Source organism: Simochromis diagramma, unplaced genomic scaffold (genome assembly GCF_900408965.1).
Source record: "Simochromis diagramma unplaced genomic scaffold, fSimDia1.1 OVJJ01000024.1, whole genome shotgun sequence".
NCBI lineage: Eukaryota > Metazoa > Chordata > Actinopteri > Cichliformes > Cichlidae > Simochromis > Simochromis diagramma.
In genome coordinates this window covers 887,172-912,904 of record NW_024387332.1, presented here as the reverse complement: position 1 = coordinate 912,904, position 25,733 = coordinate 887,172, and the positions used below count along the sequence as shown (strand labels likewise).

General features: G+C 43.5%; 2 protein-coding genes across 6 annotated transcripts; one reads left to right on the top strand and one right to left on the bottom strand.

Moving 5' to 3' along the window:
- Nucleotides 1–434: 434 nt before the first annotated feature.
- Nucleotides 435–12,831, bottom strand: arcn1b (archain 1b). The gene is made up of 10 exons (XM_040006346.1): nt 12,653–12,831; nt 10,743–11,006; nt 8,768–8,947; nt 6,465–6,670; nt 6,210–6,371; nt 5,376–5,541; nt 4,568–4,715; nt 2,933–3,041; nt 2,630–2,834; nt 435–1,938 (listed from the first exon to the last, which is right to left on the bottom strand). Exons 1-10 carry the CDS (start codon nt 12,653–12,655, stop codon nt 1,849–1,851), a joined length of 1,533 nt encoding a protein of 510 aa, XP_039862280.1. The 5' UTR covers nt 12,656–12,831; the 3' UTR covers nt 435–1,848.
- On the top strand, nt 11,833–24,073 carry LOC120718034 (porphobilinogen deaminase-like). Of its 5 annotated transcripts, none has more exons than XM_040006350.1 (16): nt 11,833–12,423; nt 15,200–15,466; nt 16,746–17,019; nt 17,168–17,221; nt 17,483–17,555; nt 18,654–18,703; nt 18,858–18,913; nt 19,237–19,314; nt 19,916–19,993; nt 20,079–20,154; nt 20,642–20,755; nt 20,829–20,867; nt 20,954–21,073; nt 21,153–21,206; nt 22,126–22,212; nt 22,301–24,073. In XM_040006350.1, the coding sequence occupies exons 3-16, from the start codon at nt 16,990–16,992 to the stop codon at nt 22,472–22,474; spliced, it is 1,083 nt and encodes a 360-aa protein (XP_039862284.1). In that variant the 5' UTR covers nt 11,833–12,423; nt 15,200–15,466; nt 16,746–16,989; the 3' UTR covers nt 22,475–24,073. The 5 variants fall into 5 exon arrangements, with proteins under 5 accessions (XP_039862284.1, XP_039862283.1, XP_039862285.1 ...); XM_040006349.1 differs by lacking the exon at nt 11,833–12,423 and adding an exon at nt 14,679–15,093; XM_040006348.1 differs by lacking the exons at nt 11,833–12,423; nt 15,200–15,466 and adding an exon at nt 15,481–16,061.
- Nucleotides 24,074–25,733: the final 1,660 nt, after the last annotated feature.

Here is a 25,733-nt window from a genome sequence, read left to right as displayed (position 1 = left end):
GAAAAGATCCAGTGAGCAGCAGCGCTCCGGGTGAAAATGTGTTGTTGATGCTGCCTCCAGCTGATAGGAACAGTAACAACCACTCAATTAAAAAGCCATGCAGAAGCTGCTTTGTCCCAGCTGCTGTGACCCCCACTCATGATCCTGATGAGTGAAGTCCTGTGGGATCAGAGCAGCTGGGGGCTTAGAGGCAAACATTGGTCATCAGGAGAAAAAAAAGCCTCAAATCCCAGCAGACTGAGTGGGTGTGGTTAATCTGATTGTTGATAATAACAGGCGTGCTGGCTATTTCTGTTTCACACAGTAACCAACGCAGTGAGCACTACAACACAAACAGGACACAAAATACAATTTCTTCATGTAACACAAAAACACAACAATTACACAATGACCTAATTATGACAGGCCCACTGAAACAAAAACCCAAGTCAGACTTACATTTTCCATAATACATTTTATTCCATTAAAGATTCTTTTTTTCTAATTGTACACTGGAATGTCAAGATTCCCCTTCAGTAATGTAGTTAAAAACGCTGCGTGTCGTCAACTTCCACCTCACGTCTACGAAACCACTGCGACAATTTGGTGAGTACAAATTTGGGGAAAAAAAGGAAAAAACCCATGAAAGACAAACTCATTACGGTGAATAATAAAGTAAAGGATGACTGTGAGAACAGAAGAGCTGAGCTGGGATGTGAGCGCAGTGAGTGGAGCATCAGGCTGGCAGCCTCTGATCTGTGTGCCAACTTGCACCCACTGCCATCGGAGACGTGAGCGCTCCTGTGGGATGGTAGATTAGGGGCTGGGATGTTGTTTCTGGGCTTTTCTTCAAAGTCCTGTTTTTGGATATCTGATAGCTGAGAGCTGGACTTAAATGGACCAGAGGTTAACACACAGTCTGTTCTTGACAAAATAAGGAGTGGCTGTAATGGTGTTACCATAAAAAAACAAAACAAAAACCCATTTTCTCCAGATGCAACAGTCAAATGTATTTGCTGTTTGTAACAGCGCAGCCGAGAGTCCCTCACAAATCCTGCTCTTTACTGTCAACCTCCAGATTAGTGGCAAACAATCAAAAACATACAGCAAACAGTAAAAAATGTATCCACGTTGAACATAAAAGGAGAACTTTGCTGATGATGACCTCACACAGTACAGGCGACATACTGAGTACAGCCATGTTTTCCTTTTTAAGCACGTGTACAGAAATCTGGGGAGAAACAAAATTCAAAGCACGAGAGAGAAACAAAAGAAGCTGAATGAAGAACGATACCAAGAGATCAGATCACAACAGTTTAGTGATTAAACAAAGTCAGGCTTATAACGACTGAGACAGCTACTATTCTGCAGTTTAGAAAACGTGAAAAGAAAGAGCGAGAATCCCGGCGAGCGAGCGTTGTGGAGGATGCATGAACACCAGGGTGGGCAGTTAAACTACCAGCGCTCAGTGTAGTGGCCCGGTCTACCGCCAGGGTTTACCTGACCGCTAGGCTCTCCTGCACCCCTGCAGTCATCCTCTACTTTGTCCCATTTACAGTTCTGCTTGGCGAACACAAGTTTGCTGTGTGTGTGTGTGTGTGTGTGTGTGTGTGTGTGTGTGTTTTCCGGTTCAATTAACTCTATATATAGATGATCCTCTCATACAAACATATAAATACACCACCGCTGCGACGCTCCACCACAGGAAGAGGCCTCGCCCCAGGGCTGACTGAGTCCTGTCGATGTTCACAGTCTCATAGTGTATGCAGGGTGGGCAGGCGAGAGATCTTCAATCTTTCTGTGAAGCATAGATTTAGACTTTTTTTTGTTGGTGATTTTGTTTTTTCAATTTTTTTTCTTTGCACGGGTTTACAGGATTTCATATTTGTCGACGACAAAGGAGGTTTCTGAAGAGAATCTAATGGAGCTGTCGCCGTCTACGTGAGTCACTTTGGTAACCTGTGGACAGAGAAACACGAGTCTGTTAGCAGCAGCTACTCCGTCTATCACAGGGACGAACACACAGCACTGCCATCTGGATTTTAAGCTCACGCCACACTCTGTGGCCTCTTAAACATCCATTCAGCTTTTTGATCCACTGAAAACTTGGATTGTTTTGTTTCTTTAGTTACAAGCAAACAAAAACCACCGAGAGACTTTTTGGAGCAGGCTAATGTTAGCCAACAGCTAACGTTAGCCTGCCTTACTATGTAACAAAACAGTCTTAAGTGGACAACATGTGTTTTGTCCCAAATCCCAGGGCCACTCAGTCCCAGTTATTAATGATCTCCTCCCATCTTCCTCCCCTCACCCCCAACCACTCGCGGCAGATGGCCGCTGCTCCCTGAGCCTGGGTCTGCTGGAGGTTTCTTCGCTTCCAACTGTCACCAAGCGTTTGCTCACAGCAGTGATTGTTGGGGTATTCACCCTATTATTGTAGGCTCTTTACTTTAAAAGCACCCTGAGGGGACTTGTTCTTTGCTTCTATATAAATAAAACTGAATTATGAAGTTACTGACGTTTGTCACGTATTACACTAAAGGCCGATTCACTTTAGAGAACCGAAGACCTTCTGTGGAAAATGTGCTCCTCAGTTAAACAGAGCTTCTGTCCCTCACACTGAAGTCAGCCTCCATCATATGCAACCCACCTGGATGTCGCAGTAGTTGCGCTTAGACACAAAGAACAGGCTGACAGGAAAGAAGTCATTGGGCTGCCCAGCGATGCTGAATTCCAGGCTGCCCGTCTTGTTGTTGGCATCAATGACAGGTAGGCACCACTCGAGGATGTTTCGCCTGCTGTCGTGTTTGTACTCTCCATCCAGATCACCGATCACCGGAGCTCCCACTCCAGACCTGAGGAGCACCGGGAATGTCGGTCATACACAGGACTGACAGGGATGTAACAGAGTAACAGTTTTCTTCTTATACACATTTTGTGAATAAGTACGTACGGTACAGGGATGCTGATGACCACGTCATTGAGCTCAAGGTTCTCCTCCTGCAGCTCATATTCAATGTTGACATCACAGCCAGTCCCACTCTCTGACGGCCAGCAGTTTACTGTGAGGAGGAAGAGCCGGTCAGGTTACAGCGCAATATTTACTGCAGTATTACAGCCATGCCAGTAATGATCAAGGTTATTATCGTTAACGAAAACTAACAAAATAACGAAAACTAGAAGTGAAAAAACATTTTCGTTAACGGAAATAAAAATAAAAACAAAAAAAGGAAAACTAACTAAAACTGTAATGAGTGTTCACAAAACTAACTAAAATTAACTGAATTTATAGCAAAAATGTGTTTAGTTTCATTGATGTGTGCGTGTCCTACAATAGTCGAGGGTGAAAATGAAGTTTAGTTTCCAGATTTTTTTCTTGCTGTCTCATTATGCCAGCAGGTGGCAGTACGTTAGTCGAGTCGTCTGTGTCGCTGCTCCGTCCACGCGCAGAATCATGTCAGCAAAAGTCGGGAGAAAGCGCCAGAGTCCAATGTCGGATTACTTTGAATATGACTGTGTTTTGGATAAATCAAGTGTCTTGTAGTGGAAAGAGACAAATTATGAGGGACATTTCTGAAGGGAAAAAATCCCACAAACCTTAAAGTGCACTTGAAAAGCTCGCGCAAGAAGGCTAACCTAGCTTACCTTGAGAAGGGAGCACACTCAACCCTCATCCCCAGAAAACAGAAGCTAACCCAGGCAAGGCAGCGTGATGCATCCCGAGACAACAGGACGGGGACATCTACATAACTGTGAGAGTCAATTGCCTTCAAAAAGTTTATCAATTCACTTGAACCAAAATTACGAACACCCGGTGCTGCAAGAGTTAATAGTCTCATTGGGGCCAAGATATACATTTTATAGTTGGCTGGTATCAATGGTTGTTCATCTGCCCTCATTTATTTATTTATTTATTTAAAGAACCCATAGGTGGGAATGTGAGTTGTCTGTCTCTGCGTGTTAGCCCTGCGACAGACAGGCGACCTGTCCAGGGTGCAGGGTATGGTAGCTGGAATAGCAACATACCCAAGGATGAGCAGAAGAGCATGACTGATATGATGAAACTGGGGTTTTGTTGTACTTAATTATTGCAAACACAACTAAAACTATAACTGAAACTAAGGATTTTCAAAAAAATAAAAACTAAACTAGCAAACAATTGGTAAAAACTAATTAAAACTGATATAAAATTGAAAATCTGAAGTCAAAACTAAATAAAAACTCATGAAAATTGCAAAACTATTAAAACCCTGGTAATGATAATAAGTGCCAGTGGCAATCTTCAACATTTCCCCACACAGCCATCTAACATCAAGGCTCCCATTATCTAATGAAATCATTACGCAGCTACTCAGCTAACTAAATATTCACATTTAGGCAGAAATCACAGCGTGCTAGTTTAACTTCTTCACTGAGGATATGCGACGCTTGTATTTGTCATACATCAACCCGAAGAGCTCAGACTGAGCACACATGTAAGGCTAAACACTGTCTACAGATGCCATCCTGTGCTGTGGGAAACAAACATTACTACCACTGTCAGTGTGCTTTCTTAAAGAGGACAGGAGCTGCAGACATCAGGACGTACTGGTTAGAGGTATGAGGGACTCGTCTGTGGTTTGTAGTCTCCACTTCAGCACACCCACATCATTGTTAAGAGGGAAGGACTTCTCCGGGTTCTTCAGGCCAATCACAGACTCAGCTGTGAACAACTTCTTGTCCACATTAGGATGTGTCTAAGAAACAGAGGGCGAGACGCGTTTCAATAAAGATCTTTTACTGTCAAACATCACAGCAAAACAGCCTGGGTCACTTTAAACAGAACAGACTCAGAGGCTTACGCTCTTCTTACTATTTCATTATTTCTTAACAAAGTGAAGAGCTTAAGTCTCTGGAATTGCTTTGAAGAGGGACATTTGCATTTGCAAGCTGCTGTAAACCAAAAACATGCAGTCATCCAAACCTGAAAGGAATTTCTGTGTTTACCTGTCGACCAGGAAAAACACTGCTGTGTCTGCCTTCATCTCATTTTTAACATTACACTGCTCACTTCTGTGTTTTCTGAATGTGGGCTTATATCGCCACCTGCTGCTCTGGCATGCTCGTGACAGCGTGTAACATAGTTTGTGTGCTTTCACAGAAATATTTCTTAAAACATAATAATTATCTTTGTTTGCTGGATTGTGTTTGAGCCCCTGTAAATAGGGGACCGTGGATATAGATTCATCATATAACTGTAGCTTCAACGTTCAGGTACGCAGCTGAAATCCAAACGCACGTCAAAATTACGATTATGGTTAAAAACAAATGTAATGTAAATAAAACTGAGTTATGTGTTTAACATAACATACACAGCGTAGCACTGTCTGCTGCACACGTGTGTGTGATAAACCAACCTGCAGTTGCAATCCTTTGCCATCATTGTTATTGATAATCAGGCGGATGCGTCCATATTTGTCGTCTGTGACTCGGAGCGTCACCATACCCAGCACCTCCATGTTCTGTAGGCCGCCATCACGGCCACAGGTCAACGTGATCTTCTCCTCCACACGCAGATGCACACTGCAGGTCAAATCACCCACACGCACTTTAAGAAAGCAGCACTGAGATGACACTGTGACTGAATCTTAGCATGAAGTTGAAGTTACACCAGTGAGACACACGCACGCACACATGCGCTGAGAAACAGGAGATTTGTAACCGTCCGTTTTCTTCACCTGTCTGTAAGCAGCCTGTCTGTGAGGCGTGCTGCACTGTTGGACACTTTGTTACAAATTAAAAAGCCTCACTTATGAAAATGTTACATTGTTACAATGTTAGAATTGTTATAACTCAGTTATAACAATTCTAACTTTAGGACCCACTGAGAGACAACTATGAGCCTGTTAACCGCACCCAGCACGCACCTGTCACACTGTGGGTGTGTTTGTTTTGTGTCACTAACTGGGTGGTGCATTAAAGCAGGGGATTAATTAATGTACCAGTTTTACAACCAGGTTAGGGCGCACTGATGCCAAGCTCGACCTGTAATGACATCATCCTTTATCCTTCTGTTATTTGACTTTAACAGGGAAACTTATATATTTAAGGTAAAAGTATTGGATTGCCACAAATGAGAAGAATAAGTAAATAAATGTGTCGTGATCACAGTTCAGATGTCGTTACTGCAACAGCCTGATGAAAACAGCCAGTCCCAGAAGAATACACAGCACTGAATGATGAGGGCATACCTCTCCATGTTGACTGGTGGGGGCAGAACTTTCGAAACATCGGATCCCCTCTTTCCTGTGGTGGGCATGATGGTTTCACCCTCAGACTTGAGCTTGTCAACAAAATTGTCCACCTCTTTCCCTTTAGCCCCCAGTTTCAGAGCCTTACTGGGTCCACTTGGTCTGAACAGAAACAAACACGATGTCCCATCAGCCTAATCAGTCCACTGTTTGTGCAACCACAACAAAATCTTCCCATACAAACTTGAGTTGTACCTGACTGGAGCCGCTGTGATCTTGGGCTTCTCTGGCTCGATGATGGTGTCTGTGATGATGGTCCCTGAGGACACACTGGTCATGCCAGCGCTGCCAAACCCGCCAAAAGCTGGCACCTTCTTCCCGGAGCGCTCAGCGTCCCTCCTGGCCTGCTGCAGTTCCTTGGCCTTCCTCCTCATCTCTGCCTTGGCCTCGCGCTCCTGAGTCTGTAGGATTACAAAAGAAAGTGAGCAGGGATCAGAACAGCACGCTCAGCGCTAATACAGTCACAGCACGACAGCTGGAAGTTACTCTGAAGGAGGGAAAATATAAGACTGTGTTAAATTTTAAATAGTGACAGTGCAGCTGTGTTGTCAACCATGCGGGTTCATCACACTTTGCTTAGCCTGTACAGTGTGTACGTCTCATATTCTCCTTCATCTCCCTCCTTCTATTAAGCTTTGAAAAATCACTAAACTCCATGTTAGATTTGTATTGTTGATTGTTATTTATGCTTAGAAATATCTACTCATATATGCTTAGAGGTGTATAATCAATGTCATGTTGGTAGAGGTTTGATCCTTAATAGTCTGCAAAGGCTTTGTGTGCATTCCAGAATGTTCTGGCATTCACATCCAAATCCTGGGAGCTTGGGAGAGGTCTACCTTCTCTTATTGTTTTATGGTAGGATAAACGTAGCTATGTCAGTTTTAGTCTAAGTGCCTTTTGTTTAGATGAACTGTTGGACTTCCAACCCAGCAGGCTTAGGGAAGTCTTTATGGGGTCTCTCACACACACACACACACACACACACACACACACACACACACACACGGTAGAGCAGGGCGATATGGCCAAAAATATTTATCACGATATATATTTGAAAATTTGTGATAACGATATAACTGACGATATAATTGATGAGAGACAAAATACAACTCCACAACGTTACTAGCGCAAAAAGACAACCTTCCATTTATTTTCACTTAAACAAGAAGCTGGTTTTTATGTACATTAAAGCTTTATAAAAATGTAACAGTGCAAATGCAAATTCCTTGCTGAAAGTTTAACCAAAAGGCATTTCCAGTAGAAATGGGCTGACATATCCTGAGCATAACCATGTATAATATCCACTGAAGTTAAAAAGAGGTGCTTTGCAACATTAAACTGCAGTGTGCAGTACGTATTTTTCGGACCGTAAGGTGCACGGGATTATAAGCGCACATTAAGCGAAACAAAGCAGTCAGATAAATCAAACTTTATTAAACTCATTCTTCTTGCTTCCTCCACTTCTGTACCATTGATTCATTAATGAATGAATTCTGTTCTATTCCCATGTTGTTGCAGTATATTAATGACTAACCTCGTATTGTGGATGGATTATCTCAGTTGTTCTCCTGACTGAAGTTTGGTCCTTTTACAGCATCCTGCCATGCGATTGTATTTGTCTCTAACTATCAGGAACTTTAACGTTAACTTTTATAAGTGGAAAAGTGTTAGTGTTCATCCTCCAGCTTCACTGTTTACGTTATGCTAACATAGCTGTGTCGCTAGCGATCACGTAGCACATCATTATATACCAGCTAGCCCAACTTCAGTAACCCTACAAACGTCACTGCTGTTTAGTTTCCCGTCTTCATTTATGTTGGAAGTGATAACAGAGCTGTACGTTTGAATTTTTCCAGAAATCTCAGTCAGAACATGCTACATCATGCTTAGGTAACTAGCGAAACTAGCGAGCTAACTTCCGCTAGCTTCCATTTTTACAAACCAATTCTGGTTCATCTGTTTCACTCAACAATCGGCCATGTGCGTATGAAAACAAAGGCACTGCGCATGCGCGTTTTACTCATATTCTATCGCGATAATTCATTTTCCTATCGTTGCCTAACATTATACCGGTATTACCGTGAACGGTATAATATGGCCCAGCCCTAACACACGGTACTCTTTGTTTGTATGTAGACGTTGTATGTTAATGCACCTATGCTTATTCATGTAACCTCAATAAAAGAGCAGTATTACGGGGGAGCAGATGAGAGCAACTGGGGTCAAGCGAAGGGACGGCATTTGTCCAGTTCTCTCCCGTGCACAAGAAACATAAAAAACTTTGCCTACTCGTGTCTTGCTTTGCTGTGTAATTAAATTGTCCTTAACGTTCCAGCGACTAGGTTTATGCTACAAACCTATCACTCCAATTGTTGCATTTTGTTTCTTTTACAAGACAAATAATAATTGTGTAATATAACTTTCCATGTGCTTCTTTCTAATTTGCCTGAATAATTCAACAGGAATCCAACGAGGCAGGCAGAGCCACATCTCACCTCCCTGACGGCGCGGAACACCTTCTCCTCGTGGGAGTCCATCTCTGTGAAGGTGCGGATCTGAGCCAAGTTGACGTTCTCTCTATAGCCCAGTGCAACGATCTCATCGAAGGCGAAGATCAGGTCGAAACAGTGCTCCGATATTTCACTCTCCTCCAGCACACGACAGTACTCTGGGATCTGGAACAGAAGGGAGGAGCGATTCATTTAAACTAATGGATAAGGATACAATAAGGACACATTAAGCACCACTGTAGCCTAGTTCTTGCTGACAGACTTTACTAACACCATTTATTTACCCATTATTCCCAGAACCTAATCTTCATTTGCACACCAGCTTCCATACAGATTAACTGGTATCATCTGCCCCACTTCTATCACCATCAACAACATGTGACTGAATACAACAAAGCATCAATTGGATTCACAGCTTTTCCCCACAATGAAAAACTGACATCTGTATGTAGATTTCCTTCCTACCGTGTCCTCACAGTTCGCAGCAGAGGATGCAAAAATGATATATGCCAACAGTGACATGTTTACCACATGGATACTGGCTGGCCTATCAAACAGACAGCAACAGGGACCCAGATGTTACAGCTGTTTCTCCTTATTGGAGACAGGGGCCTTTGTGCTGAACAGTAACTGTAGGTAAACAAGGCCCACAGTGGCCTTTTAAACACAGTGATGAATAAGAAAATATGGCGTAATGCTGTGTGTCCACAGGCAGTGCTTCCTGCACTGGAAGGAAACGTGGACTCACACTCAGAGCGCTTTTTCCTAACACGTGTTGTTGCTAGGCTACAAAGACATCTTCAGTGTTTTGTCCTCTGCTGTTATTTAGTGTTTAGAGCTTCAGAGGAGCTTTGAGTCTCATTATGCAGTAACACTGATTAGAGCAGCTGCTTGCTGAGGGCAGTTTTAACGTAAGGACTTCAATTTTTGTCCAGCCCAATTTTTACTCTTTAAGTGTGTGTGTGTGTGTGTGTGTGTGGGTGTGTGTGGGTGTGGGGGGGGGGGGGGGGGGGTGGTATGTGTGTATTCACATCATTTATGTTAATGAGAGTGTGGGGGGTGATTTGGAGGGTGGGTTGGGCTGCTTTTAACTATGTAAAGCACTTTGTGCTACATTTTTTGTATGAAAAGTGCTTTATAAATAAAGACTGATTGATTGATTACTTTTTATTATCTTTTTCCTGGTTTGTACATGCAGTGTTTTTAAAACTGTATTTTAAATCTTTATATTTTTTGCTGTTGAAGCCTGACTCTTAACATCTACTGTAATACAAACGTTTGGTGGTATTGCATTAACAGCCTAACACTGTTGACTTCATCACTTCAGTCAGCATGAAGTTCAGTGGCCGTGTTGCCTAAAGGCTGGTAGCAAAAGCATCGCTCCACCTCACATTTCAGCTTCTCGCACTTTAACATCATTTCAGTCATTAGATTTTTTTCTTTCTTCATTAATTCAAGACAAACGTGGCTTTCATGCCCAACTACAACAAACTGTGGGAAAGCAACAAAAAGAAGTCTGTAATCTTTCTTTGCTTTCTTTTCAGCGGCCACCAGGGGGCGTCTCCAGGTAAACACTTAGCTGGTGAGTTTATGGGCTCGCTGACTAATTTCAGGTCATAATGAATAAAATATTGAGCCCATTATGGAAATATGAGTTATTTTGGGTGTGAGGATTACCCAAGGTATGCTCATCGGCTAATGTTTGTGATTTACATGCTGCTAGCTAGTCATCTTTTTACAGTGAGATCACCCTTAGTTCATCACAGCTGGTTTCAAAGAAGCTACATCCATCATGTACACTTACTGTAACGTTCAGAACGTACAGGTTTATACAGTGACACGTCTCTACATTTATTCTTCTTTGTTACCAGACCGGTCACCTCGTCGGCATGTCAGACAACATATACTTAAATGCTCTTTGCAAACTGACTTCTATCCAAGCCTGCCTGTGTGTGCTTACCACACGGGAAAACAGTCTGAGTGTCTCCAGGTCCTCCAGGATGTTGCTGTTCTTGGTGGTGATGAGGACCATGTAGAGCTTCTCCAGTGGCTGGTACACATAGCGAACGCTGTCTGTTTCCACAAAGGTGTGCTGCTTGCCCGTGTTCATCAGTTTAGGAAATGCAGCTAGGAGACCCTCAATCCGTGTCCGGGTCATTTCCACAAACTGCCGCGATACGATGGCCTTGCCGGCCTTGGTGCACACCGCCGCTGCCAACAGCACCTGAGGGGTACAAAGGAATTTCACTACTTTAGTTTCCCACAGACCTGAACTATTACAACTAAAGATGCAGTAATCAGACCAACATCTATGCTCATAATAACAAAAGGGAGATCAGCAAATGTCAACATTCAATTTTTTTTTCATGTAATATTTTCTTCTTTTATTCCAAAGAAACAAGAAAAAACTAAACAACAAAAAAAACAGAACTGTTTACACTACTGCAGATCTTCATCACACTTACTGAGGATTCATTCATCAGCAGGAAATCTACCACATAGGTACACCGTGACTGCAAACTACTTGGAAACCCTACATCTTAACCTGATGTGCTCCTGCCTAAAAATGTAACGTCACGTTGACACAGCCAGAAACAACTGTGACTGTTCAATACCACCGATCCCTCCTGTGAATTCCTGCTACTTTTTGCTGTAGTCTTTGATTTGATTTATCAATCATCTACATATAAGGAATAATCATAGTAAATAAGAACACACATTTCACCAAATTACAGGAGGAAGATTGACAAAACTATCAGAGTGAACATGAGGAAATGTACAAAGAAGAGGAAAAGCTTCACATTGAAGAGTGGAGACTCAGGAGCAAAAAGTCTTATTTGCTTTCGTCATAGGTGACACTGCATATAAAACCCAGGAAACGAGCACAATGTAATTAGCACATAATGCACCAGCACACAAATGCTGATAACATTGGCCACTTGCATAGGTTACATCGTTGGCTCTTCAAATATCCACTGTAGAAGTCTAAGTCAGCCATTATCCAATGCTAGCCTGATGTGGCCTACACTCAGGTAGGACAATATCAGCTGATTCTGATATTTAGCGATACAGTGAAGTCAGAAAAACCAGACAAGAGTACTTGTCATTTGATATATTGGTGCTCTCCTGCTTACACACGGCTGTAGTTGTTTGAGGACATTTCTAAATGCACATGAACTAACCGCTGTTTGCCTTTCTCTTAGGTGAGCGTGTCTTACTGGTGCAGATGTTAGCACAATGGAAAATGATCTTATAAAAGAATCAGGGGTCGTTTAATATAATGAGTATAACAATGGTTGACATAAACGGACGCTTTACGTGGCTGTGCTAAATGACTGGAGGAACTGCATTGATTACACGTTGACAATAGAAATGGAAGAGCCGATCGCACCGATGTGAACTCGATAAAGACGCGCAGCAACTTTGGTTATCGAAGTCATCGACACTAGCTAACTATAATAACACAGTTGTACGTATAGTTGGGGTATGTCGCAGAGCCGGGGTCGGTTTAACCTGGCTTATTACAATCTGACAGCAGGCAGTGGTTGCACGGATCCGGCTACTGACAGGAGACAACTAGCGCTAGCCCGCAAAGCTAGTTCACGTCAGCACGGACTGCACAGCTAAAGCGCTTCACTCAGGTGAAATTCAACTTTGACGACTCATTTACTCGATTTTAGCACCTGAACATGTCGCTATCACTGTGGCTCCGATAAAAAAAAAGCACCGTTTATTAATTGTCTTCTTTCGTTCATGAGGGGGGAGAAGCTAGTTTGCTCATACCTAGCTTTAGCTACTAGCCAATGTTATGATAGCTGCTAGGCCCGATAAAAGGCAGGCAAATAATGGTCACTTTCGACTGTCACTCACCATTGTGGTCTCTCTCTACGGCACGACGGTCGTCAGTCTCTCGCGTTTCTTGCTTTGGTGATTCCTCGTCCCTCTGGAATAGCAAGGTGCGAATATACAGCTGACTTCTAGTTGTGTGATTGTTAGCTAGTTAGCGTCAATATGGCAGCAGCGCAGAGCCACGTCTCCACCGGAAGAGCCGCGCTGGATCAGCCCACCGTGGAAACCAATGACGTGGGCCCCCAAATGTTGGCCTTGTTGCATAAAGAAGTTACTCAGATTACTTCCACCAGGCGTTTCTTCTTCTTCTTCTTTAGACTTCTGACTACTGACCACAAATTACCTCCACGCGATTACTTTTAACGTTTATCAGCGTATCAATAACCTGGCAAACACATAAATAATATTCAGAGAGGTTGTCAGAGTAGTTCTGAGTGATAGCGTTTCACGTCTGATGGGGCTGGTCTCCGGGATGAAAATGTCTTCACCCACAGAGCACACAGGGGGTCGTATAAAAAAGAAGGATATGCTACAGTCCTCAGTGCAGGCAGCGCTCTCCACCACCGTCGTCAAAACACCAAATTCATCCCATCTGTGTATCCGTGATGTGAACACGTCACAGTCTAATGCAACATATGATAAAATTAGTCTTTTCTCTTTGTTGTCCTCCTTACGTTCTTTATGTTACATTTTAACCCTTAATTGTAAACATAAATATTCTCGTTGGGCATTTATCACCTGACGGGGGGGGGCAACGAACTAACGATGGCTGTGAAGCGTGTGAGGAATGTAACTCACATGTTGCACTTTAACAGTCAGATATATTATGGAATTGAATTTTGTCTTTTAAGTTTAAGTTACAAAAATGTTGAATTCTGTTTTTTATTATTATTATTATTATTATTATTATCATCATCATCATCATCATCATCATCATTATTATCATCATTATTATTATTATTATTATTATTATTATTATTAAAGAAAGAAAAGTAAACATACTCCAACAATCCATCCTTCTGCTTTTCCAGTTCCACGACTAGCTGGAGCTTATTCCAGTTCTGATGGGTGAGGGTACCCTGTCACAGGGCTAACACACAGACAGACAACATTCACACGTACAATCAATTTCCAACTTCCTGTTAGCAGGTGTGACTGTGACTGGACAATAAAGAGTTATCTAATTAAACTAACCTGTGCATGTCTTTGGACTGTGGGATTAATGCCCAGACAGAAGATTAATTACTGGAGATAATTAATAAATTATTAAACATATAGAAGAAGAAAATTGCCTTTCATTAGCATGTTTTATTTGGTTAATATTAACATAATAATATTCACTTATATTTGATATTAATTAGTATGTTAATATTTTGATCACGTAGTGAAAAGAATACAGACTTCTTTATTTGCATGGGGGATGAGTGTAGCAGGAAATATTTTAGTTTATGGAAAATAATGGGTTTGATAGCTTATAGATGAGGTAGAACATTTTAAGCAGACAGTTTGAGCATCCATCCATCCATCCATTCGCTTCCGCTGATCCTTTTCAGGGTCGCTGGGGGCGCTGGAGCCTATCCCAGCTGTCATAGGGCGAGAGGCGGGGTACACCCTGGACAGGTCGCCAGTCTGTCACAGGGCCAACACACAGGGACAGACAACCATTCGCACATTCACAGCTAGTGGCAATTTGGATTATCCAATTAACCTATCCCCACAAGCTGCATGTCTGCATGGACGGTGGGAGGAAGCCGGAGTACCCGGAGGGAACCCACGCAAACACGGGGAGAACATGCAAACTCCACACAGAAAGACCCCGGCCTGATGGTGGAATTGAACTCAGGCAATAGTGCTAACCACTGTGCCACCGCGCTGCAGTTTGAGCAGACAGTATTTTTTATTTAATGTAAATGCACACGTAAGCAAGATGCTGGTGGCAGGAACACTTTACGATATTCAGAATGTTCTTAGGGACATAAATCCAACATTCATATGGGAATACTGTTTACATGTTTGTCATGCACAGTGCGTCACTGGAGTGTGAACACATCGATGCGTCTTTCACCCAGGGGGAGGGGAAATGGTTCTCATTTTAGACCCCTAGCATGAAAAACTACACACGTCACAGTGTTGCAGTAACTTATTTAGGTCACTAGGTGTCGCCATTTAAACAAAGGGAAGAGGAACACGCGCGATCCTGTATTTATCTCACTGCGGAGGATGTTGGTTTTTTCAATCAACAGATATTTCACTGTTCCATTAAATTATACAGTAACAACGTAAGAATATGCGTGTAATATATTTACTCCCAGTCCTGCATCCGACATTGTGAATTCACTGACGCACTGGATACGCCTACAGGTGTGTAGGGTAGTTGGCATAAAAGTCCAAAGTTGACAGACAGGGTTTTATGGCCACGTCGTCAGATCACAAAAACATGGCACAAGACGTCAACTTTTAAAGTAATCGTTTTAATACTACTGGCGATATTTAGCAGCCGGAAGTCAATTATTGCGCTTTCCCTTCTTAAACAATAACAATTTTGTTTCTTTTAAACTTCCAACATAGTCACACTTGAAGTCGTGGATGTGAGCACCCACGCCCGCAGAAGCAGAAAGGACAGGCGGGACCAGGAAATGACCTCTAGCCGGTCCGATGACATCATAGCCACCACGCTCATTCATACGCGGAGCTGTTTGAGACGAGTGCTCGGAGCTCATCCAGGAGTTTAGGTGTCTCTAATGGTCTCTGTGTCCAGAAAAACACGCTGCTGATTCGCGCAACACCGGCGGAGTCAACCGAATCACCGACATGTCGGAAGAAGCTAGTTCTCAGGTAGGTTTTCTTCACTGTTCTGTCAGACTTGCTGCTCATTCAGCGTTCACGCGTCGTGTGTAAATTTCGTCATCACGTAGGGCTCGTTGATTGGCTGACGTTTGTGCTTGTCTGCGGATTCTGCTCTCCATTGGACAGGGGGCGGTGTCAAACGTGACAGACAGTAGCTGTAAAAAGCTAAACGTTTTAGTTTGATTTGGGAAGGTTAAGATCAGCGTTGGTTAGAAGCAGGCCGCCAAACAGAGTGCTGGCACCGAAACGCTGAACGCTAACCTTACAGGCTGCCTGCTTGTTCATTTGCTAACGTTAGAGTTCAGCGTGTTAGCTATAGACACCGAAAAACCCCACCGCCACTGTTTTCCCCTCTCAGACTGAAGTCACTCAGAGACACTGATACTGAGTTCACTTAAGCTTTTATATTCCTCCCTCGTGAAATGGGCAGCACTGATTTTGCTCCTGCCTCAGAGTTACGTTGATAAACTTGGGGGTGAACGCATTTAAAAGTTCAGCATTTTATTAAAATGACACTTAGCTGTTATGTCACTGGTGCCGAATGGATGTTTGCCACCTGCTAACATCGGCTACACTATAACAGGTATGTTTCTAAAGGCGCTGAGTAAATACATGACAAATTAATCGATTTTTGGACGCAGTTTTCGGACAGACGGCTGGAAATTCAGTCTTTGTTTTACCCTTCGTAATACCCAGGGTTATGTCTGAGACGTGCACGGGTCAGGTGAAAAATAAATGAGTAAAAAGAAAGAAAATGTTACAAATAATTCAGATTTAATAGTAAGAATAATAATTTAACGATGTAATCTGCATGTAGCACGCACAGAAATGAGTGAATTATCAGTTATTTTCATTAATAATTAAAACGTGTATAATAAGTCATCTAGTCAAAAGCAAACAGTCAAATCAAACATCTGGTGTGCTGTTGAAGATTATCATTTATTTTTATTAAACAACATTTTTAGTTTTAAACTACAGCATATTAGCAAATACGGAAATACTTCCGTAAGTATTACTTTGTTTTACTCGGCCACTGCTATTAAACTGTAGGCCAAGTCTGACCAGGATCACAAGGAAATAAAGACTTCCAGTGACGCGCTTAAGATCAGTCTTTACTCTGAGCAGTGTTTGCATCTTTGCATTTATTTCAGCCTTGTGTGTCCCTGATTAAAAACAGCCAGCAGTGTTATCTGGATATTTCTGTAACTGTGTTTGAAGAGGAACGTTTCCACTCACACTCTTCCCTGTGACCACACCCTGTAACCAGGACCCTCCTAAACTGCCTTTTGTAACGGACTCCTTGAAAAGACACACTTATCTGTGGGAACCAGAGATACTAGAGGTGGAGGTCCTTAGTGGGGGAGGAGTCAGCTGGGTCCAGTAAGAAAGGACACTGTTTAGTATCAAGAGGCTATATGACCTCAGCAAAGCTCCTTACCAGGACGCAGCAGTCAGTCCCAGACACACAGCGCACACAATAGCCTCTACAGTGCAGAAGCTCAGTGTGGATCATGGAGGAAGGACCTTACAAGTACATCAGGGTGAGGCCAGCAGAGAGGGATCATTCATTCGTATTTTAAGTCAGAAAGTGTAACTGTGTTGTGCTGATTGAACATATGAGGAATACATCTCGGAAGCGAGCGAGTGTTTGTAAAATCTTGTGGCTGATCTGGTTTTATGTTCCGGCAGGATGGAAACGGCAAAGTTAGCCGAGTCATTCGAGTGGGAACCCGCAAGAGCCAGGTGAGTATTACATTATTATCCAATCAGGAGCTTCAAATTCAGGCAGGTTTGACTCTAATGTAAAGCTGAACTTACAGATCCCGAGTGTCGGTTGTGAATTATCTGATTTGAAAGCCGTCTGGACCTCCTTTCCACAGAGATAAAACAATCCTGCCTGACGAGTGTGTTTTTATGATAACTGTCTGTCATCTGCTCTGTTCTGCTGATTTAATACGTGTGAAAGGACAGTGAAAGCTGACAGTGAGTGATCTTCTGTTGCAGCTGGCTCGCATCCAGACGGACAGCGTGGCCGAAACGTTGAAAGAGCTGTACCCTGACATCCACTTAGAAATCGGTAAGAAGGCAGCCCCTCTGTCTGTGCAGCGTTTCTGCTCTGTCTCCATGTTTCTGTTCAGAGTGAATGGATTACACACACGTTCTTACAGCTTAAGTCTTAAAATTGAGTCAGAATCTGTCCACGCTGTCACTCCATCCTCACCGCACTGAACACACTGAAGTTCGTGTCTTTGTTCAAAGCAGCTGGTGACCTCGTGTGTTTCCAGAAAACGTCACTGAACCTGAACGCGAGCAGCAGTCCAGTTAGACTGTTCCTGCGCCTCTTAGTCACAGATGGAAACTAAAAACCAGGAATTATTGAAAAAAGTAAATCCATCATATTACATAGAACAAGCAGTGATTTTGAATATATCGTCCTATTAAAAGGCGGCGTGCACTGATAGGGATTTTGATTGGCCCAGAATATTACCGTGTTTAAAATGCTAGTTTTATTCTTCTTTTTTAATTCTGATTAAAATAAAAAGGAATAAAGAGGAATGGTAACTTTTTAGAAAACAGTAACTAAAACGTTAAAAAGTATTTCAGTGTTTGCAGACAGTCAGCCCACTTTCATGTTCAGTACTTTCTCCTGGGTTTTTTCTTTTTCTGGAGACTGAACCAACACAAAACGGATGCAGCAGTCTTTATATGGATCTGCACATTTAATCGATACCACCACCTGTAAGTCTGCTACCAAATTCAGCAACTCTACTTTTTCTGTTGTCGTCCACCCTCCCACTGCAAGAAGTCAGCATTAAAGCTGTTCAGCAGGAACAAAATGGCTTTACATGATGTCCAAATATTGCATAAATGCCTGCTGCTTAGTGCTCATAGGGATCCCTCTCAGGAGGGAGAGCCAGTATTTTTCAGGTTTTTGATGCTCAGAAAAAAGTTCTCAAATTTGAGGATTTGAAACTTGTTCCTAGAAGCTAAATTACCAACAGCACCATTGTGTAGACAAACAGGATTAATGGCAACATTTTGTGTCTTTACATTTGTTACTAGTTTCCAGTCCGTTGCCTTAGACGGTGCGTTCACTGCCCTGTCTTATAGGGTGGGAAAAGTGCAGCATGAGTTACTGTCGGCTCGTCTCATGATCTAATCTTTTGTGTTCCAGTTGCCATGTCAACAACAGGAGACAAAATCCTCGATACTGCTTTGTCAAAGGTAAGGCTTCCAGGAAGTGTAACGGACATGACTGCTGCCACCTACACAGTCTTGTCAGCGCTGACATGAGCTTCATGGGCAACAGTGCAGACCAAACGCTGCATGGAGGTTCTTGATAAATGTGAAGCAGTTAATGGGAATCTGTCTCCTGCAGATTGGTGAGAAGAGCTTGTTCACCAAAGAGCTGGAGAATGCACTGGAGAGGAATGAGTAAGTGTGACCTCTGACACTGCTTCACACTTCCTCCCTATTTTCTCTTCTTCAGAAGCGCTCAGCTCGAATAGTTACTCAGCAGCCTGTAAAATCTGCACATTTTAATGGTTAAAAGAAGAAGCAGCCTAATACCAGTATAGGAACCTGCTAGTTTCAAGAGTTTTGCAACAGAAAATACAGAAAAGCTGTGTGGTGTTAGTCCACAGGAGCATGTGGAGTGCATGCAGAGCCTCAGATGTAGCAGGTGGGCTCTGGTTGCTGCGTAAATGGCTGCATTGTGGAGCTCATACATGCGAGTGCATATCCTGTGTGTGCTTCAGGGTCGACCTGGTTGTTCACTCCCTCAAAGACCTTCCCACCACTCTGCCTCCGGGGTTCACCATCGGGGCTGTGCTGAAGTGAGTCACTCACACACTTCTGACTCTTACAGTTACTTTGGATGCATTTACTCTTTTCAGGACAATTTCAGTGCACCCGGCACCTCGTGGTCTTCACACGGATAATCGAATACGTTCTGCTCTTAGATAACCTTTTATGACTCCGAGGCTCCACTTCATGCTTTTGATTCACAGGATGAAGGGTATAGTACAAGGGGCCCAGTCCCAGTCTTCGAGAGCTACTGTCCTGCAGCTTTTAGATGCGTCCCTACTCCAGCACAGCCGAATCAAATGGTTTGATTACCTCTTCAGCATGCCATCAAGTGTGGCAAAGGCCTGATAACAAACCATTCATTTGATTGAGGTGTGTCAGAACAAAGATGCATCTAAAAGCTGCAGGACGGTAACTCTCGGGGACTGGGCACCCCTGGTGTAGTGTGTGCAGTTACATTGTGCCAGTTTAAAATCGATGAAAAACAAGTTATTTCGAGGATTAGGTGTACCAAAGGTGCCACGCAGTGTGCGGAGCACCAGCTCCTCCTTTGTTGGGACAATAAGTCAAATAATGCTTGGGGTCATAGATCGTTGCAGCATTTGTGGTTGTGATCTGTGCGTCTTACAGGAGAGAAAACCCCCACGATGCAGTGGTCCTCCATCCGAGCCATGCAGGGAAGACTCTGGACACGCTGCCAGAGAACAGGTGCAGTCAGAGGGACCTGATTGATGCATTCTTATATCTGCTTACACTTTCCTCACGGCTAACACACTCGACTTCGTTTGTGCAGTGTGATTGGCACCAGCTCGCTGCGCCGAGCTGCTCAGCTGAAGAAGAGGTTCCCCCACCTGGACTTCAAAGACATCGTATCCTTCCTGAGAGCAGTCACGCTGTTCCTGTGTTTATCAGCTGTTTGCGCAGAGGAAACCAGCTCCCCATACACACAACTTTCTGCTGTCTCAACACCATAATGGCTAATTAGAAGGACAATATTTACCTGGATGTTACTACACCACAAGCAGCCATAATCTTCTGGGTAAATGATCATTTTCTCACGTGTGGTTACTGTGTAGTGTTAGCGAATACTATTTTTATTACAGACGCTGGAGTGCAGGTCACAAACACTCACAAACTGGTTTTGACTAGTGTGTGAACAGAGTCGGGCTAAACAAGTACACACAAAGAGGGCCAAGCTAGAGGCTAACACCAGCTGATGTTTAGGAAATATATCCAGCTGCTAACAGTCCCAAACTGTGATCACACTGCGCTTGTGTTGATGACGGCCATTATCCAGTGGGTTTTGAGTGGGCAGTTTCTGGGTTTGGTGGGCTTTTCCTGAGCTGCAGTGTTCAGCGTGGGAACCTGAATACACGGCTGAAGAAGCTGGATGAGAAGAATGACTTTGCCGCCATTATCCTGGCGGCTGCCGGCCTCAGGAGGATGGGCTGGGAAAGCCGCATCAGCCAGGTACACTGTGTGGTTATATGCAGCCTGTGGGTGGCACTTCTAGTTTTACAGTGTGATTCTTTCCCCCTGGTAGATCCTGGAGCCCGAAGACTGTATGTATGCTGTGGGACAGGTAGGAACTGCCGAGTGGAAAGGTCAGGAATCCACAGGACGGGAGGTTGTTCATGGCTCCCAATAAGGTGCATGTGTGTTTTTAAGGGGGCCCTGGCAGTGGAGGTTCGGGCCAGAGATGCAGACATCCTAGAGATGGTGTCCATCCTTCATGACCCTGACACTGTGCTGCGCTGCATAGCTGAAAGAGCCTTCCTCAGACGCCTGGTACACACACACACACACACACACACACTTGTGTGAATCTGTGATGACTCTATCATTTATTTGTGTGTTATTTTTGCAGGAGGGTGGCTGTAGTGTCCCAGTGGCTGTGCACACCCAAGTAAAGGACTCCCAGGTAAGAGTGTTAGTGACTGTGGCTCAGCACTGTTATACATCGTGCTCTTGTTAGCTACAGATCCAGCCCTGTACACACTTTATCTGCCACTCGTAGCAGCTGTGGGAGTATTTCCTGCCACTCTGCTGTGTCTCAACAGACTATTGGCACCAAGTGGCAAATACTCATATTTTATACTAATGGCCACAAGTATCACAACAGTATCAATAATAAATGGTAAATGGCCTGTATTTGTATAGCGCTTTACTAGCCCCTAAGGACCCCAAAGCATTTTACACATCCAGTCATCCACCCATTCACACTGATGGCAGCTACATTGTAGCCACAGCCACCCTGGGGCGCACTGACAGAGGCGAGGCTGCCGGACACTGGCGCCACCGGACCCTCTGACCACCACCAGTAGGCAACGGGTGAAGTGTCTTGCCCAAGGACAAATCGACTGGGACTGTCCAAGCCGGGGCTCGAACCGGCAACCTTCCGATTACAAGGCGAACTCCCAACTCTTGAGCCACGATCACCCCTAATACACAAGTGATGATATCAAACAGCTGCTATGGTTCCTGCTCAGTTTAACTCATCAAAGAAAACTGCTCTGTTGTATCTGCTGTGGCTTCACAGTGTTTTAGGTTCTGTTGATGCAGTGGCGTGCTTCAGGTCACAGCTGATGGGCGCTGCATGCTGGGCCTCAGCAGGCTTCTGCAAGATGACTGAACTATAAATGCAGGGATATGATAATCAGAAGTTTCACTGTGACTGATCACTATCCTTAAATCATTAGCAGTCGCGTGCATATGGAGACAAACCAAGTCCTGTACTGGTACCTACTTGATTCTGCAGCAGCGGCCCGCTCTCATCTGATTTTAAAAGCTTGTTGTTTGAACGTGTGAGTAACCCGGAGAAATCCTGTATGCTTTTCCAGCTGTACCTGACGGGGGCGGTATACAGTCTGGATGGCTCAAACAGCCTGAAGGAAACCATGCAGGTCAGCATCGCTGTGGGGACCCAGGTAAGAGCTGCGTGCATTGTGTTTCTGCCACGTTACCTTCGTTGCACATAGGAACCTGTTTTCATAACAACGTGCGTTTCTGCCACAGAGCTCAGAAAAGGTGGACGAGCAGGTCCAGCGAGTGGGAGTCACGGCCAACAAGATCCCAGGTAGCGTCCAGGACGAGGCCGAGAAGCTCGGCGTCGACCTGGCCAACTTACTGCTCAGCAAAGGAGCCAAGGAGATCCTGACGGTGGCCCGGCAACTCAATGACGTCAGATAGGTCTTCCTGGCTGACAGCGGGGCTCCAGAGCATGCAGGCAGTCGCAACCTGAGCTCCATCTAATGTTGGTCTGCTGACTGTTTGCTGCATGAGGTCAGGACCTGTGGTCAGGGTTGTAGAAAGCTGCTAAACTGGCTGCTATTATCCGCTCACTGAGAGTCCCCGCTGTCTCGGTTCCTGTGCGTTCTCACGCAGAGAACCTCATGGAACCTGAGCCATGTTCAGTAAGAAACACGCAGTGGCCTTCAGACATTGTTGTCAACACTTAACAGCACCAGTGCTGGCTGATATCAGTCTGTCAGCACTGCCTTCGTCTAATCATTTGTTCCCAAAGCTCAGACCGTTTCATCCACATCTGCTGTCGTAACTCACACAGCATCTTCTCGTTTCGACGGTGCCAAAGACGAGCGCTGTTCATTAAGGCGGACTGTCTGCAGAATTTCAGTTCACGCTTATGTTCACTTTGGCACACCCATTTGTTGCCATCACGAAAGAAGAGGTGACGTCCAGCTGTGGAGGGCTGCTTGCTTCCTCATTAGCAGAGAGAGCATATTTGATCCACACACTGGGCTTCAGGAGTGCGTTCTTTAACACTGGTAGTAATGCACATGTGGTGTGTGTGTGGGTTTTAATATGACTGCAGCTCCAGTGCCTGCACGTTTTCACTGTCCTGCTCTGATTCTTAAAGCATGCACTGTGGTCTTTTGTAGTGCTTTGCTGGCCACAGGGATGCACTGATATCCATACTGTACTCACTGATGTGTGTCAGAGTTCAGAGTTCAGTGATGGTGTGATGCGGAGCTGTAAGTTCAAGGAGAATAAAAAAACGACACAAAGGAAGCTTCCTGTATGAGCTCTCAGACAGACCAGTGCATCCCTGCTGGAAGCCGATGATGGGGATGAACTGTGAGCTTCATTCCTGTGAGCGATGCTTGAAGACTCCCCAAAGCTGGACACGCATCATCAACAAGAAAACACACGTGATTAGAAAAGTTCCCAGTTTTTGTCATGATGAAGACTCATGCTGTGGTGACGGCCTTCGTCCTGTTACGTTGTTCTGACTTTCTGGATTTAGATCATTATGTAATATTGACAGTAGATTGATTATTAGAGCACCTCTGTTATATTTATGGAGTCTGTATGTCACGATCACTTTAAGTATCTGAAAGCTGATGAATTGGTTTGAAGGTTTTACTGATCAGGACTCATCAGCTCACAGACGTCAGGTTAGCGGCACATAGAAGGTTTACGCTGTACCCCCCCATATATCACAATGTGTTAATGATTTTTACTGTGATTGTCTAAGTATTATCTCATTTTGCCTACAAACTGCACACCTGCCTTACATGCAGCATTCTTCACTCTGCATCATATATCCAGTGTTCATGGAATTCAATGTTCTTTTTCTAGGTTTTTGTTGCATATCTAATTTAAACCTCCTGAGACAATGAGAGGTCATGTTAGCCATATTTGTTTTCAGCTTTAATTTCTTTATAACATAGAAGACTGTTGTACTCAGTAATTTTCCCACAGCGCCGACTGTTCAAAACAAAAGGTCGTCATCAAGAAGCAATAAAGTTACTGTGCTGTGAAAAAGTATTTGCTCCTTCTTATTTTTTTATCATGCATATTTCAGATCATCAGATACATTTTAATATTAGACAATGATTACTGGAGTAAATGCAAAATGCAGTTTTTAAATGTTACTTTATTAATGGGGAAAAGTAACGAGTTCAGTGTTATCAGCCACGACCAGGTCTTATTAATGTCTCACGTGAAAGGTGACGATCTCACAGAGCGACGTGCTGTGGCCCGATCTAAAGAAACAGCCAAGGAACACCATGACTGACATCTATCAGCCTGACAGGATTTACAGGCCCACAGTCAGAGCCAGGATCCACACGTGGAGAAAACCTGGAAACTATCAAAAGTAAGCGGCTCACCAAAATTACATTAAGAGTGCGTCAATGAATTATCAAGCAGGTCACAACAGACCCATAACTCCGACGATCTCTCCACTGCATATGTGACGGGGTGGACGGATAGTCCAACATAAAGGCTCGTCTCCCAAAAAACCACCTTGATGATGAATGGATGTTGGACAGAGCACAGAAACAAGTGTTTGGGTGAATGCTGTGTGAAGTGCTCAGAGGAAGAACCAGAACGTTTAACTTTGGGAGAACATTCTGTGCACTGACGAGGCAAAAGCAGAACCTTTGTGAGGTTTGTGGGACACAAACATCTGGAATAAAAGCAACGCAGCATTTCAGAAAAGGGACATCACAGGTGAGGATCAGAGGATTCCCAGCCACTGCTGGATGTTTGGGGTTTTCTTGAATCGCGGATGGGAGCATGGGATGAATTAAACTGGACTCCGATTCTGCATCTGTACTGGGAGCATGCTGTTTTCAGCTGCCCACTGTGAGGAACTGTGACGTGGCCTAAACCTGTAAGCAGCTGTTTTAGAGAAGGACTAGAAACATGTACAACTTTACATGTTGCACTTCACTGTATCCCAGCAACTAAACTGAATGAAAGGAGGCGTCAGAGTTTTTACATCTTTACACTGACATATAAATGTGTAGAAATGAGGACGGGGTGAAGGGCGTGCTAACTGAGAAGGAGGCAAATATTTCCCATTTGAAATCAGTCTAAAGATGCTAAACCTTCTGTGTGTTGTGAAACTGAAGTGGATAATCTCACAATGAGTTCATTATGAAATTAGTGCCTTTGGCTACTCAAAATATATCTCAGTGATTCCTGAGATTAGGGACAAAACAGGTTTTAATTTTCTAAAATATATTTTTTGATTTTTCAAAAACACATTTACATATAATTGTTACACAAAACTGACTGTAAGGAAACTGCCATAGTAACACATTAATAATGCCATATGGACCATAGATGGTATTTCAAATTTCAAATTCAAATTCAAATTTTATTTGTCACGTACACAGTCATACACAGTACGATATGTAGTGAAATGCTTGGACAACTGCTCGTGACCTAAAGAAAACAAAAAAGGAAAAGGCTATGAATAAGATAGGAAATAAATATGAAAAATTAAAAAGGGTAAATTTAACTAGGAAGGAATAAAATATAAATTAAGGTTAAAAATGAAATAACTGTACAACACAAATTAGAATGAAGGGTAAATTTAACTGGGAGAATAAGATAAAATATATAAATTAAAGTTGAAAATAAAATAACTGTACAACAAAATACACAATATAGAACTATATAAGAATGTATGAAGAAA

What these genes read in the sequence shown, in the direction of transcription:
- LOC120718034 (XM_040006350.1), top strand. Translation starts at nt 16,990, where the DNA reads ATGGAGGAAGGACCTTACAAGTACATCAGG. An exon ending in GACACGCTGCCAGAGAACAG is followed by an intron (nt 19,994 to 20,078) that starts GTGCAGTCAGAG and finishes TCGTTTGTGCAG; the next exon opens with TGTGATTGGCACCAGCTCGC. An exon ending in GAGCCTTCCTCAGACGCCTG is followed by an intron (nt 21,074 to 21,152) that starts GTACACACACAC and finishes TTATTTTTGCAG; the next exon opens with GAGGGTGGCTGTAGTGTCCC.
- arcn1b (XM_040006346.1), bottom strand. An exon ending in GTCCCTCATACCTCTAACCA is followed by an intron (nt 3,042 to 4,567) that starts GTACGTCCTGAT and finishes TCCTCCTCACAG; the next exon opens with TAAACTGCTGGCCGTCAGAG. An exon ending in GTCATCAGCATCCCTGTACC is followed by an intron (nt 2,835 to 2,932) that starts GTACGTACTTAT and finishes GGTGCTCCTCAG; the next exon opens with GTCTGGAGTGGGAGCTCCGG.